Here is a 13,889-nt window from a genome sequence, read left to right as displayed (position 1 = left end):
ACTCTACTCGAATGTGACTCTACTCTTCTCTACTCTACTCCAGTGTGACTCTACTCGACTCTACTCCAGTGTGACTCTACTCCAGTGAGACTCTACTCGACTCTACTCCAGTGTGACTCTTCTCTACTCTACTCCAGTGAGACTCTACTCTTCTCTACTCTACTCCAGTGAGACTCTACTCTTCTCTACTCTACTCCAGTGTGACTCTATTCTTCTCTACTCTACTCTACTCCAGTGTGACTCTTCTCTATTCCACTCCAGTGTGACTCTTCTCTACTCTACTCCAGTGAGACTCTTCTCTTCTCTACTCTACTCCAGTGAGACTCTACTCTTCTCTACTCTACTCCAGTGTGACTCTACTCTTCTCTACTCTACTCTACTCCAGTGTGACTCTACTCGACTCTACTCCAGTGTGACTCTACTCCAGTGAGACTCTACTCGACTCTACTCCAGTGTGACTCTTCTCTGCTCTACTCCAGTGAGACTCTACTCTTCTCTACTCTACTCCAGTGAGACTCTACTCTTCTCTACTCTACTCCAGTGTGACTCTACTCTTCTCTACTCTACTCTACTCCAGTGTGACTCTCCTGTGCTCTGTGTGTCAGTGTGTTCCCACCAGCTGTGGACAGGAGCAGCCCAGACTGTCCTCCGGCTGCAGGCTGATCAGCGGACAGCGGGCCGGCCGGCTCTGCTCGGCGGGGGGGGCGGGGGCGCGGGGGGGGCGGCGCAGCAGGTGGTTCATGCTGCCGCGGGTCCCGTTGTTTTCTGCGGGAGAGATCTCCAGCACATCTGGGTTAGGGGAGAGTTGGGTTGAGATGAGTTTATGGAAAATGTAAATGATAAAACATAAAACAAACGCCAAAGAGAAGGAAAAAACACAAATTCAGCAAGCGAGATTTAAAAACAAAACAAAACAGGCTTATAGAGATCTTTCAGGTGATGTCACCCCCATCTGGCGGCCATATTGGAGGTCTTCAGCTCTGTGAACAGCTGATCGTGTTTCTGTCTCAACAGCTACAGTGTTTTGAGTTGGAGTAGAGACTAGAGCTAATGACAAGACAGCCACACACACCACAACAAGCTGACTCATGTAGGGTTTCTCTCTTGTTCTTGCACAGTTGTTATTATTTGCATAAAGCTAGTTCTTCTGCTTCACGACTCTCAGACCTATTTGTGCCTCAGGTGTAATTTTTCAAGAAAGATTTCTGCATGTATGAACTCACCACACATGAGGTTGTAGAGCTCGATGTTGGAGAAAGGTTCGATTTCTGTTTTGTACAGAAACTTGGGTCCATAGCTGACGAACATGGCCTGAGAAAATAAAAAAAAAGGTTAAAAAGGTTGAAACTCCTGTACTTCAGTGCTGCAGTGTGACAGAGAATAGCTTTTGCATACACAGTGGGCAGGTTTTGGAGAAAAAAGATCGGAGGAGGTAAAATTGCAAATAAAACAGTTTAATTCAAAAAGAAGAGAGGCAACTTTTTGGCCCTCTGACGCTCATTGGCGTCAACATCGCATCCATTTTGCAGTTCACCTCCATATTAATGATTATTAACATTTTAAAGACAAAGCAGAGGGTTTTTACCACTACTGCTGACTGATGACATCATCAAGGCATTTCTCAAAGCCTTGAAACTTCCTCAACATATATACTGAGATTTATTCTTTCACTTAAAAAACAGTAGTAAAGTAAAACTAGAAATAACCGCCTCACGGTTGTATGCCTCCGCCAACAAACTTTGTTTTATCATTGCAAGGACAGTCTTTATTTATTGAACATATATAATTAATGTGATTATTAGGTCAACTTAAAGGATTTTGGTGTCTGCAAAAGTAAGTGACAGCACTTCCACCGTTTTTGTAGAATGACCCAAGATCGTTTTCTCAGCTACAGTGGTAAGCAAAACATTATGATGTCACAGTGAAGTTGACCTTTGAACATTTTATCCTATTAGACATTTGTGTGAAATTTTAGCGTATGAATTCTTGAGTTATGGCCAAAAACATCTTTTGTGAGGTCACAGTGACCTTTGACCTTTGACAACCAAAATCTAATCAGTTCATCCTTGAGTCCAAGTGGACGTTTGTGCCAAATTTTACGAAATTTCCTGAGATATCGCATTCACGAAAATGGGACGGACAGACGGACAACCCGAAAACATAATGCCTCCAGCCACGGCTGTCACCGGTGTGGAGGCATAGAAACAGAGAAGTAGAGAAGAATAGAATAGAATAGATCTCCAGTGCTCACAAGCATGCTCTCCGCATCGTTGTCGTAGCCGTGCGCCCCTCCAGAGCAGGACCACAGAGAGCCTGGGGAACTGCCGGAAAACACAAGTTCTTCAGTTCCTGCACAGCGATCAATCATTTCTTCTTGTATCAAAATCAATCATTTGTTTTCAACTGCACCTGCACAATTGATTACAACTGAGGTGTTTTCTCCACAGGAAGGTAGACATGGGACAGTCTTACACACTTCAGTACTTTTAAACTTTCAGAAGATGCAAGTAAAGTAATAACCTGGCAATCATTTCATTTACAGAAACGAGTTTACATTTTCAGTCACAATATGCATTTTAATGATATAAGTTACTGGAGGAGAGATGAGTGATGCATGATGGGGGACTCGTACCTCTCGAACAGCCACTTTGGGGTGACCAGGACGTTGACGTCTTCGATGCGCCGGCTGTTGGCGTAGTGGAGGCGCTTGGGCAGGTTGGCCTTCAGGTACGGCGTGATCTTTTGGTCCGGCGTCTTACACTGACATCACCGACAAGACGGAGACAAAAGTTACCAGAGTTATTGTAACTTACAATAAATGAACAGGAGCTCCAGGTCACTTGAATTCAACTTTGAATGAGAAATGACTTCTTTACCAGTTAACTGGTAAAAAGTAAGTAATTTCTCATTGAAAAACAGCAAATATTTTGGAAGAAAGTTACCTGAAATTCATGTTAATTTATTGCAACTGGCAATTACAGTAATTTCTCAGGATTTAAAGAGACACAGGCAATAACATCCTCTAAAATGTCAGTAAAGGCCTCAAGGTAGCTACTAATGAGATAATCAACAGTGAGCTTTACTTTAACATTTAACATAAGAGTTACCAGTAACTGAAGCTACTTACAGTCATGTTGGCCACAAGTCCAGCTGAGTTCACTGCCAAGGGAAAAAAGGGCTAAGTGAGTGTTTTTGTCAAACCTCTGCCAACACTGGACAATTCTCCAGCTTTCTGTTGCAGCCAAACACATCAGTCCTAACACTTCAGATTAAATTAAATTAATTTCTAGACTGTAAACAGACCCTTAGGGTTTGGAATCAAGTCTCTTGTTAGTTTCATAGTTCTGGCTAAAAAACGATAATCGCCACGGGTTAAGGGTTAGTTAATGCTTAATAAGCATTAACTAACCCTTAATTAACAGTTAACTAATGTGTAATTTATTAATGGTGTTCATGTTAACTAAGGTATTAATTTATACATTAATTCATAGTTTATAAAGATGACTATTAAATAATGTATAAATTAATACCTTAGTTAACATGAACACAATTAGTAAATGATTACCAGACACATTAGTTAACTGTTAATTAAGGGTTAGTTAATGTTTATTAAACATTAACTAACCCTTAATTAATATACCCTTATTGTAAAGTGTTACCATCGCCACCAAAATGAAATCAGCTGTTCCTTGACCCAACACCAATCTGACAGACAGATATACAAAGAAACTAACGGGTGAAAACAGAAACTCTTTGACGGAGGTAACGATTTGAGTTTTCAGGCCAAAATGGACGATGATTACTTTACTGACTTTACTGACTTTATGTTACTCACTCTTGAAAGTAACTAAACAACGTAGTCAAAGGATTTGAGTTCATGAATTGCTACACAGGAGAGAATCAAACGCTCTTTTCCTTTTCAACATTTTTACAGAGGGGATGGCCTTTGCCAAATAGTGCCGGTTCCCCTGCACTTCTGTGATCAGTTCCTCAGCAGATGAAGCTAACAAATCCTCCTGCCCCCTTTCTTTCTTACAACTTTAATTTGATTGATTGAAAATGTTTTGCTGTCATCTCTGCATCCCAAAAAAAAAAAAGAAATTGGAACTAAAAATATAGTTATAGTTATCGTTTTGGGTGTTTTTATAGTTATTGTTGTAGTGGGAACAGAGACACTTTAAATCTTATTATTGTTATCTTTGTAGTTGTCCTTCTGGATGTGAATGGGCCTCAAATCTGATAATGTGAATATCCAACAATGCACATTTACACACTCAGTGTATAATGTATGATTTTGTAGAGAACTGTACATTTGTAAATGTTTTAAATGGTCAAAAGGAACTCTGCATGATGAGGCCGTACTGTATGTAATATTCAATATCTTTTACTTGTTGTATTGCTTGGCAGTACTGTATCCTACTCTTTGCTGCTGCAATGACTCATTTTCCCCAAAATATCAATGAAGTTCATCTAATCTTATATGAAACAGATGTTGGCTAAACATCTGCAGAACAGAAAGGAGCCCTTATTGCAAATGAAATCATAGTAAATATTTACACTTGGCCTACAAAGACTTTTTGTTGAAAACCTTTGACATGGCACATTCCTGTGTGGGCAGAACAGTGAGATATCGTGTTCAAACGACACGCTAACAGTTAGTTTTGGAGCTTTCTGTTCCAGTGAAGCCAACAGAACAGGCCTGCAGTGATAAAACGTAATGAAACCTGTTCAAAACCCCTTTCATGATTTCAGCACTGCATGGCCGCAGGTCTAAACACTGAATGTTTTCCTCAGTTCCTGAGAAAGTTAAAATTTTGGGGATATGGGGTTTGCTGCTGACAGCAACGATATACATCCACATCAATACATCTACATCTTAACAGATTAGAGCATTTTAAAAATCCTTCTTTAAAGGATTAACGCTGGTGTTTTTAAATACATTTCTTATCGTCAACAAATCCTATGAAAATAACAAAATCAACAATGCGTTTGCTCTACTCCGGTGGTTCTCAACGTGGGGTCCGGGGACCACCAAGGGTCCTTGAGGGGGTTCCAGGGGGTCCCCAGCAAATGGATGAATTGTTAAACTTCAGCATTATTTATTATATTTACAAGAAGTTAGTACAATTAGAGAATGTAGAAGAATGACTGTTTTGATCATATTTGACTGTTATCTCTCTACCTACAATACAGATAGTCATGGAATTCTGGACAAAATCATATCTGACAATAAAAATATTCTCAGATTTGGGTCCAAGAGACAGAATCTCATCAAATGGGGGTCAGTGGCCCTAATGTGGACTAAATTAGGGTCCTTGATATGAAAAAGGTTGAGAATCACTGGTCTACTCCCATTACTTTCCGACTTCCCACGTTCCCTCTTCATCCTTCAACCCGGAAGTCATTGGGTCCAATTGTGAGCTAAAAACCTTTAAATACAGCTCACAAAGACATAGCTTCAATTTTAAAAATCGCTAACTGTTACCACAAAAAGTCAGGCTGTTGTAGTTATTACCAAATCAAATTCAAATGGGAACAAATTCTTCATTACACCGGGGACTATTTTCTGTGCTGAGGAACTGCTTTCCTGAGATGGAAAACATGTTTACAGTCGGCTTATTAAGTTGTTTGAGGAAAAAGTCGGCCGGCCCGTTTCCTCAACTTTATCTCCTTCTCTCCTTCATGACCGAAAAGGGGATCTAACAGGTAAAATCAATGAGGGATCAGAGTTCTTCACCTGGATTTCACTCTGGTTCATGAAAACAGCTGTTGAGGAAGAAATGGAAAAGTAGCTGTACTAAGCATCGTTCCTATATGCTCACTCGATATGTGACCTTTGACCCATATTTACACCTTTAGTGCCTAAAACTCCAGAAGACTAGTGCTCATTGTAAGAGACAATCATGTAAGAATAGACTTTATGTTAGTGTGTATTGTAGAACTGGTTTTGACTAGTTTGAAGCGTGCATATTACGTTAGCCATAGATTGATTTCTTAGAAAGGGATGAACAAAGCATCTATACATACTGAAGTGTATAAAGAAACTGACATTTCTACCTTTTGGTCAGAAAATATCCCGCAGCCCACTTGAGAGGTTTTCTCGCCATGCATGTTTGAGTAAAGAATCCACGGAAGACTCTTGAACCTTTGCTCATTCATTTTGACCCACAAGGGTGAGACTCGTTTTTCCCCTACACTGTATTAACATAATCAGGAATATTCAACACTATAAAACTCAGTGTAATCATCCAGATTTTGAGTTCCTTGGCTCCCAACCTGCAGGCTGAATAAACTGTCAGACTGCCGCCCTCTCCTCCTGAGTTTTCTTCCACACAGCAGACGGTCGTAATATTTTGGCTCAGCATGTGGACTCACAGACTGTGTCTTTGTCCCTGGCTCTGATCCGTCCGAATGTCCCCTGTGTGACGCTGTAGTCCGTGACGCTGCCCACCAGGTCCTCCAGCACCTCCTTCCTCTCACAGCTCGTGGCCTCCATACCTGCAGCAGGAGTCAGCTGTTACTTTTAGATTCCTCAAGTCTTTTTTACAACATGCTGCATCACATTTCAGACATTTAGCTGATGCTCTTATCCTGAGAAACTTAAAGCTGCAATATGCAACTTCTTTCACCTTCTTTTGCACACACAATGGGCAGGTTTTGGAGACAAGAAAAGGTTGATAAACATCCAACTGCCCAAGTGGAAAAAAGATCGGAGGAGGTAAAATTGCAAATAAAACAGTTTAATTCAAAAAGAAGAGAGGCAACTTTTTGGCCCTCTGACGCTCATTGGCGTCAACATCGCATCCATTTTGCAGTTCACCTCCATATTAATGATTATTAACATTTTAAAGACAAAGCAGAGGGTTTTTACCACTCCTGCTGACTGATGACATCATCAAGGCATGTATCAAAGCCTTGAAACTTCCTCAACATATATACTGAGATTTATTCTTTCACTTAAAAAAAAAAAGTAAAGTAAAACTAGAAATAACCGCCTCGCGGTTGTATGCCTCCGCCAACAAACTTTGTTTTATCATTGCAAAGACAGTCTTAATTTATTGAACATATATAATTAATGTGATTATTAGGTCAACTTAAAGGATTTTGGTGTCTGCAAAAGTAAGTGACAGCACTTCCACCGTTTTTGTAGAATGACCCAAGATCGTTTTCTCAGCTACAGTGGTAAGCAAAACATTATGATGTCACAGTGAAGTTGACCTTTGAACTTTTGGATATAAAATGTCATCACTTCATCATTTTATCCTATTAGACATTTGTGTGAAATTTTGTCATAATTAGCGTATGAATTCTTGAGTTATGGCCAAAAATGTCTTTTGTGAGGTCACAGTGACCTTGACCTTTGACCTTTGACCACCAAATTCTAATCAGTTCATCCTTGAGTCCAAGTGGACGTTTGTGCCAAATTTGAAGAAATTCCCTCAAGGCGTTCCTGAGATATCACGTTCATGAGAATGGGACGGACGGACGGACGGACAACCCGAAAACATAATGTAATATGTTACAATACAGTGTAATGTAATAAAAATATTAATAATAATATAAAGATATTCTACATCTTCAGCGTGTGTGTTCAGGCCTAAAACCCTCCGTTTGCCTCAAATTGACTTGTGGGCGGGGCCAGAGGTGAGCTGGTTGTGTCTGTCAAGGTGAGGCGAGCAGCCGCAGAGCAGGAAGTCACAACAACAACAACAACAACAACAACGGAGGAAAGCAGGAAGAAAAGAAAGAAGAGCAAAGCGAAACGTTCAGAAACACGGTGAACATCGGCGTCAGATCGGCTTTGCGCTGCCGGTGACCTGATGACATCATCAAGACGACCGGGGGAGTTGGCCAATGGAGGGGGAGGAGGGCGGGGCTAACGATACACTTTGTGACTCGTGGTGAAAAGTTGCATATTGCAGCTTTAGAAAGACAGCAGAATAAGCTTCTTTTCCTAGATTTCCAACATTGTAAGTGACCAAAAGTGAGAAAAGTAAAATCATGAACTGGCTACCATAAGACCAGCATTATAACGTTTACATTTATTACATTTTTGATTTTTTACATTTTACAATAATTTAACACTGTTCTTCAGAATGAGGACTTTTACTTTTAATACTTTAGTACATTTTACTCCTAATACTTTTACTGAAGTAAACTTTTGAATGCAGGACTTTTACTTTTAAAGAAGCATTTTTCCATTATGGTATTGCTACTTTTACTTGAGTAAAGGATTTGAGGGCTTTTTCCACCACTGTTCATGACACACTTTTCATTAAAAACAAATTTCAAGGTGCAACAGGAAAAAGAGACAAAGCAAGTTAAACACAATGAGAACAGAAAGATAAACAAGACTAGGTCAAAACCTGGTATATGGCTGGACCGTGTATGAGTGTGCCACGTGCCACGGCCGACCAGTGGTGTAACTAACTCCGCTGTAGACTGCTAATACAGAATAATAGTCCATACGTCCATACTGATCGTTCATCGTTCGTGGCCCCGGGAAACTTCGGGAAGGTCAGAAATAAGCCCTCGGCGTGATGAAACCTCCATGCTTGTTTGTGTCTCTCTCAGAACAGAGGGGCTTCAGGTGGACTGAGCTCGCGCATATGCATCGACATAAACGGTGATATGATATAATTGTATAGATTCTACTTTAGCTTCAGCTTACACGCATGATATTGGTCAGCCTGCTGACTGTGTGGGAGAAACGGGCTCCTGATCTCAGCGGAGAAACTAGACGGCGGAGAAAACGAAACTGAAATTTCTGGCTCTGTGACGCTATGATGTGCCACGAGCCACGGCCGACCAATGGTGTAACTTGATCACTCAGTCAGTCAGTCAGTCAGTCAGTGACAGACATTCGCGTTTGTAGGGCTGGCCCCGCTGTTGCGGTCCAGCCAAAAACAGAAGCTGATGTTCACTGAAGGTCACTGAACCATGAGTTCAGTTTGTTATTTCAAATTTGTTTGTTTGGTCACAGGAAATCCCTTTGTGCAGAGGAAGGTCATCAGATATGTGTGTGGGTGTGTGGGTGTGTGTGTGTGTGTGTGTGTGTGTGTGTGTGTTATGTCACCATGGTCGGCCACGATGATGATATTGACGCAGCGGTGCAGGCCGAGCTGCTTCAGGCCGTTCATCAGCTGACCGATCATCTGATCCACTCCCTGGATGGCTTCAATCAGCTGGGGAACACACACACACACACACATTAGCTGACCATTACACTGTTGTTTATCTGGCACATCAAGGTAAATTATTCTTCTAAAAGAAATTAAAGAAATTATCAAAAATTCTAACAGTTGATTGATTGATTGACTTTTTTTATTTTTAACTATACTGTTGATATTTGAATAGTTTCCTTCCAAAATGAGCTGTTTACTGTTTGACAATATCGTCCCCTACTGTTCCAACATGATTTCTGGCATTAAAGTGAAGCACATTGTAGTTTAAAATAAAGTATGTATCTAAAGCTTAAAGCTTATCTTATCTTTGCTTAAAAAAATTGTTCTGTTTCTGAATCATCTGTGCTGGCCTCTGACCCCTGACCTCTGACCCCTGACCCCCACTGGTGGAACGACCACATGCACAGCCCTACTCAGACATGATTCGTTTCCAGTGAAAAGTGAGGTAATGTTATTATCAGTGCTGCCATGCATCACTCCTTTTCTCATCTCCTGTAAATCCACCAGGGAAAACAACCTGAGGTGAAACTCCTGTCTGAACTGAACTGAACTGAACTGAACTGAACTGAACTGAACTGAAATGAACCTTCAAGAGGACCTTCTTCCCACAAGAGGACTACATCATTGTTATCTGAAAAACAATCAAGATGTCGAGATCAGAGCCAAACTCTGCCTGGCAGCGATAACGCGCAGACAGAGTAGACAGACTCTTCCCTTAATTATGGAGATTTTAATTAACATTAAAGATGTGTTAACTATTACTTTACTTCAGCGTTGAAAACAAAACCAAATGTGTCTTCAAAGCAGGCTGTGTTTCCTAATGACACAGCATGCTCGAAAGGCACAGATGGATTTAGCCGTTGCACGCTACAGCAATTTAGCTTCACCACTTGTTTATTAATTATTCAGAATTGATGGAGCTTCCCACTTTTCAACGCCTTGAACTCCCAGCTGCAACTTGTTCACTGCAGACACATGTTTGTTTAAAAGTTGCGTAAGAGGCAGTCAGCTGTTAAAATAAAATCAGGTGAATCTGTGCCGAGCGCATGAATGTCAAGGTCTGTCCCGGGGCAATTGTGCGGTTTTCTTGTTTCTTACCCGAACTGAAAGGCGTCTCTCTTTTCAAATGGAATAGCTCTAAAGTGTTTTGACAGCTTCCTCATGCATCCTGTTTTCCAGAAAAGACTTTCCACAGTCTGTATATTAAACCGGGTTCCTTCCTGCTTCTTCCTGCTTCAAACTGAAACTGAGGCTCAGATCAGATCAGCTTTCCATCTTGTGGGCGAGTTTATAGACATTAGTATTCGACCAAAATGGCTTTTAAAGGTCCCACATGGTGTACAGCAGGACTCCCCTTGCCTCTGTGATGATAAAGGAGTTGGATGGTCTATCTAAACATGGTGAAAGTATCAAAACGCACGGTCACCAACTAAATCCACACAATCCATATTAGTGCAGCGAGCCTCTAAACAAGCCGTTTGGACTTCTGTAACTTTGTGGCGTCACAAAGGTTCGCTCATTATCATTTTTGTAAGAAATAATAGACTAACAAAGTGTTTTTTTCAAAGCGGTTGAGCGGTTGTCATTGTTTATTACCGGAGAGTTTTCCCTACCTGTAGCCGCCGGGCCGCAGCGTCTCACGTTTCACTCTCGAAACGGTTAGCCAATCGGAACAGAGGGGTCATTAATATTAATGAGCCTTAAAGACACGGCGACAGAAACGGCCTGTTCTTGGTAAGGCTCAGAGAGATGCTGGGAAATTAACGTGGAGAAATGGATTGAGAGTGTTTTTGGTTCATGACACCACACACACAGCTTTGAATGGCCCTCAAGACACAAAATAAAACCCTGGACAGTGGAGAATATGGACCTTTAATTAATAATTCATCAGAATATTGTTCTTTAGAAAAAGGCCAATAGTCGGATTATTGCTGTCCATGTAAACAGAGCCACGGCTTTAGTTTGCATCTCACTTCACACTGGCACCAGAAATATAAACGCTGTCAAATAATGTAAATTTATTTTAGGCCTAAACTAGAAAATGGGGTTTACATTAGACTCATGTGGCAGAACAGTGAAGAGAACAGCAACTGAAAGAACAGTGTGTGTGTGTGTGTGTGTGTGTGTGTGTGTGTGTGTGTGTAGAACCCTCCCTGCAGGGAGGGTTCTTTTTTAAACAAGGGTGGAATCTGAGGATATGACATCATCAGACATGCTGTCCAAAAAAATAAAAAATAAAAACAAAATCCACTGGACTTCAAGTAATTCAAGTAAGTCAATAATACGATAATAAGAGATGAGAAAATGAGAAAAGATTAAAAGAGATGAGAAGAAAAGAGACCCTTATCTCTACATCTTACTACCTGGTTGACTGAATGAATCCACACTTTTTAAGATGCTTAAGAGATGAGAGAGGAAGAGAGGAGAGAAGAGAAGAAGAGAATAGAAGGGGAGAAGAGAAGAGGAGAAGAGAGGGGAGAAGAGGAGAGGAGAGAAGAGGAGGAATAGAAGAGAAGAGAAGAAAAGAGAAGAGAAGAAGAGGCGAGAAAATGAGAAGAGATGAAAAGAGGGGAAGAGAACAGAAGAAGAGACAAGAAGAGAAGAGACGAGAAGAAGAGTAGAGAATAGAGAAGAGAAGAGAAAAGACAAGGAGAAGAGACGAGAAGAGGAGAGAAGAGAAGAGAGAAGAGAAGACAAGAGAAGAAGAGAAGAGAAGAGAAGAGAAGCTTAATTCATTCATTCATTTTCTTCCTATACCTTCCTTGCTTCGTTCCTTCCCTCCTTCCCTCCCTCCCTCCCTCGTCATTCATGCATTCATTCAGATGCCTTTAGCTGCTAGAAAGGCGTCCATTTTGGATCAAAACGTCTGTCTTTTCGTCACATCACACTGTGAAAACCAGCTGACCCGAACAGGACTTGGCCCCGGCCCTGCAGACGTGTCAGCCGGCGTTCCTCATAAATGACTCCACCCTGCTGGGATGAGATTTTAATTGTTTTATTGGGGAAATCACTCAACATTTATGGAGCCGGTTCCTCTGGAGCTGATTACAGGACTTCAGACTTTGATACTAAACGGGCTGGAACAGGTTTTATCTGTGATCATTCCCGTTACTGGATCTCATTAGCGAGGTGAATGGATCTTTATCAGTGAAGTTTTGATGATTTGAGGTTTTTGATATCAGCAGAACCGAGGCTTTACGTGCAGCTGTGTGACTCACGACAAAACAAATTAGAAAAACAAGGTTTTCTCAAACTTTTTAAGATGCTTGAGAGATGAGAGAGGAAGAGAGGAGAGAAGAAGAAGAAGAAGAGAAGAGGAGAAGAGAAAGAGAAGAGAGAGAAGAGAAAAGAAGAGCAAGAAGAGAAGAGGTGAGAAAATGAGAAGAGTGAAAAGAGGGCGAAGAGAACAGAAGAAGAGACAAGAAGAGAAGAGACGAGAAGAGAAGAAGAGTAGAGAAGAGAAGAGAAAAGACAAGGAGATGAGACAAGAAGAGGAGAGGAGAGAAGACAAGAGAAGAGGAAAGAAGAGAATAGAAGAGAAGAGACGAGAAGAGAAGAGAAGACAAGAGAAGACAAGAGAGGAAGAGAAGAAGAAGACAAGAGAAGAGAAGACAAGAGAGGAAGAGAAGAGAAGACAAAAGAAGACAAGAGAAGACAAGAGAAGAGAAGAGAAGAGAAGAGAGAGAAGAGAAAGAGAAAGACAAGAGAGAGACAAGAGAAGACAAGAGAAGACAGAGAAGAGGAGAGAGAGGAAGAAGAGAACAGAGAAGAAGACAAGAGAAGAAGACAAGATAATAAGAGAAGACAAGAGAAGACAAGAGAAGAAGAGAAGAGATGAGAAGAGGAGAGAAGAGGAGTGGAGAAGAGAAGAAAAGCTTCATTCATTCATTAATTTTCTTCCTATACCTTCCTTGCTTCCTTCCTCCTTCCTTCCCTCCCTCCCTCCCTCCCTCATCATTCATTCATTCACTCATTCATTCACTCATTCATTCCCTCCCTCAGTGAACAGCCTCTCTCACCCCTCCGCTGACCGGACCGAAGTTGTGTCCAGATTTATCCGGCTCCTCCAGATACAGCGTGTAGAAATCTGGCCTGGAGGAAAAGAGTCATTTTTTTTTTACTGAGAACTGGCTTTAAAACAGGAAAAAACTAAATGATAAAAAAATGTATTTGCTGATTGCTTTAATGGGCAAAAGTCAACAGCATTTTAAAGTCCTGTTGAACTGTGGTAGTGCTGATTCTCTGTGTTCCACTTGTTCAGACTGAAAGGTTTAATACACATAAAGAAAGAGATTCACAGCAGCATGACTAGTTTTTTTTATATATATTGTCAGAATCTGCTTTGAATGATCATCTTGACCTATCTTACTCACTACTGTTTGTTTATTGTTGTATTATATTATTCTAACACTGTACTTATTGTTAATAATATTGTCATAATTTATAGTATTATAATACTAGTACAATTACATATTGTTATAATACTTATTATTTTAATACTGTTCTTGCTTTGTCAGTATCTTATTTGACTTATTTTACTAGCAGAACTGATTCAGTAATGTATCCACTGTTTACTTTGTTGTTAGATCAGTTGTATCCTTTTGTTGATTGTCCTGAGACGCTTTGGCACTTTTGTTGTTATGACATTCATGCCAATAAAGCAAATTGAATTGAATGGAATTGAAAGGAGAGAGAAAAAAAAAC

The 13,889-nt window shown here is 40.7% G+C and overlaps 1 protein-coding gene across 1 annotated transcript in view; it reads right to left on the bottom strand.

Moving 5' to 3' along the window:
- Positions 1–13,277, bottom strand: part of LOC139639288 (venom phosphodiesterase 2-like) — a gene marked incomplete at its 5' end in the record, with an annotated part of 40,985 nt that extends 27,708 nt beyond the window's left edge. The window contains 8 exons of the mRNA XM_071513372.1: positions 617–789; positions 1,224–1,311; positions 2,252–2,321; positions 2,633–2,760; positions 3,128–3,159; positions 6,376–6,498; positions 9,077–9,185; positions 13,205–13,277. Coding sequence (XP_071369473.1) covers positions 617–789; positions 1,224–1,311; positions 2,252–2,321; positions 2,633–2,760; positions 3,128–3,159; positions 6,376–6,498; positions 9,077–9,185; positions 13,205–13,277 — 796 coding nt within the window. The remainder of the gene's footprint in view (positions 1–616; positions 790–1,223; positions 1,312–2,251; positions 2,322–2,632; positions 2,761–3,127; positions 3,160–6,375; positions 6,499–9,076; positions 9,186–13,204) is intronic.
- Positions 13,278–13,889: the final 612 nt, after the last annotated feature.

The sequence above is a fragment of the Centroberyx affinis genome, unplaced genomic scaffold, assembly GCF_046629955.1.
Source record: "Centroberyx affinis isolate AG114_WGS23_722 - 3 ecotype Tasmania unplaced genomic scaffold, CSIRO-AGI_Caff_v1 ptg007046l_1, whole genome shotgun sequence".
NCBI classification, from domain to species: Eukaryota; Metazoa; Chordata; class Actinopteri; order Beryciformes; family Berycidae; genus Centroberyx; species Centroberyx affinis.
Note: the sequence above shows the minus strand (reverse complement) of the source record. Positions and strands in the feature narration are given on the sequence as shown.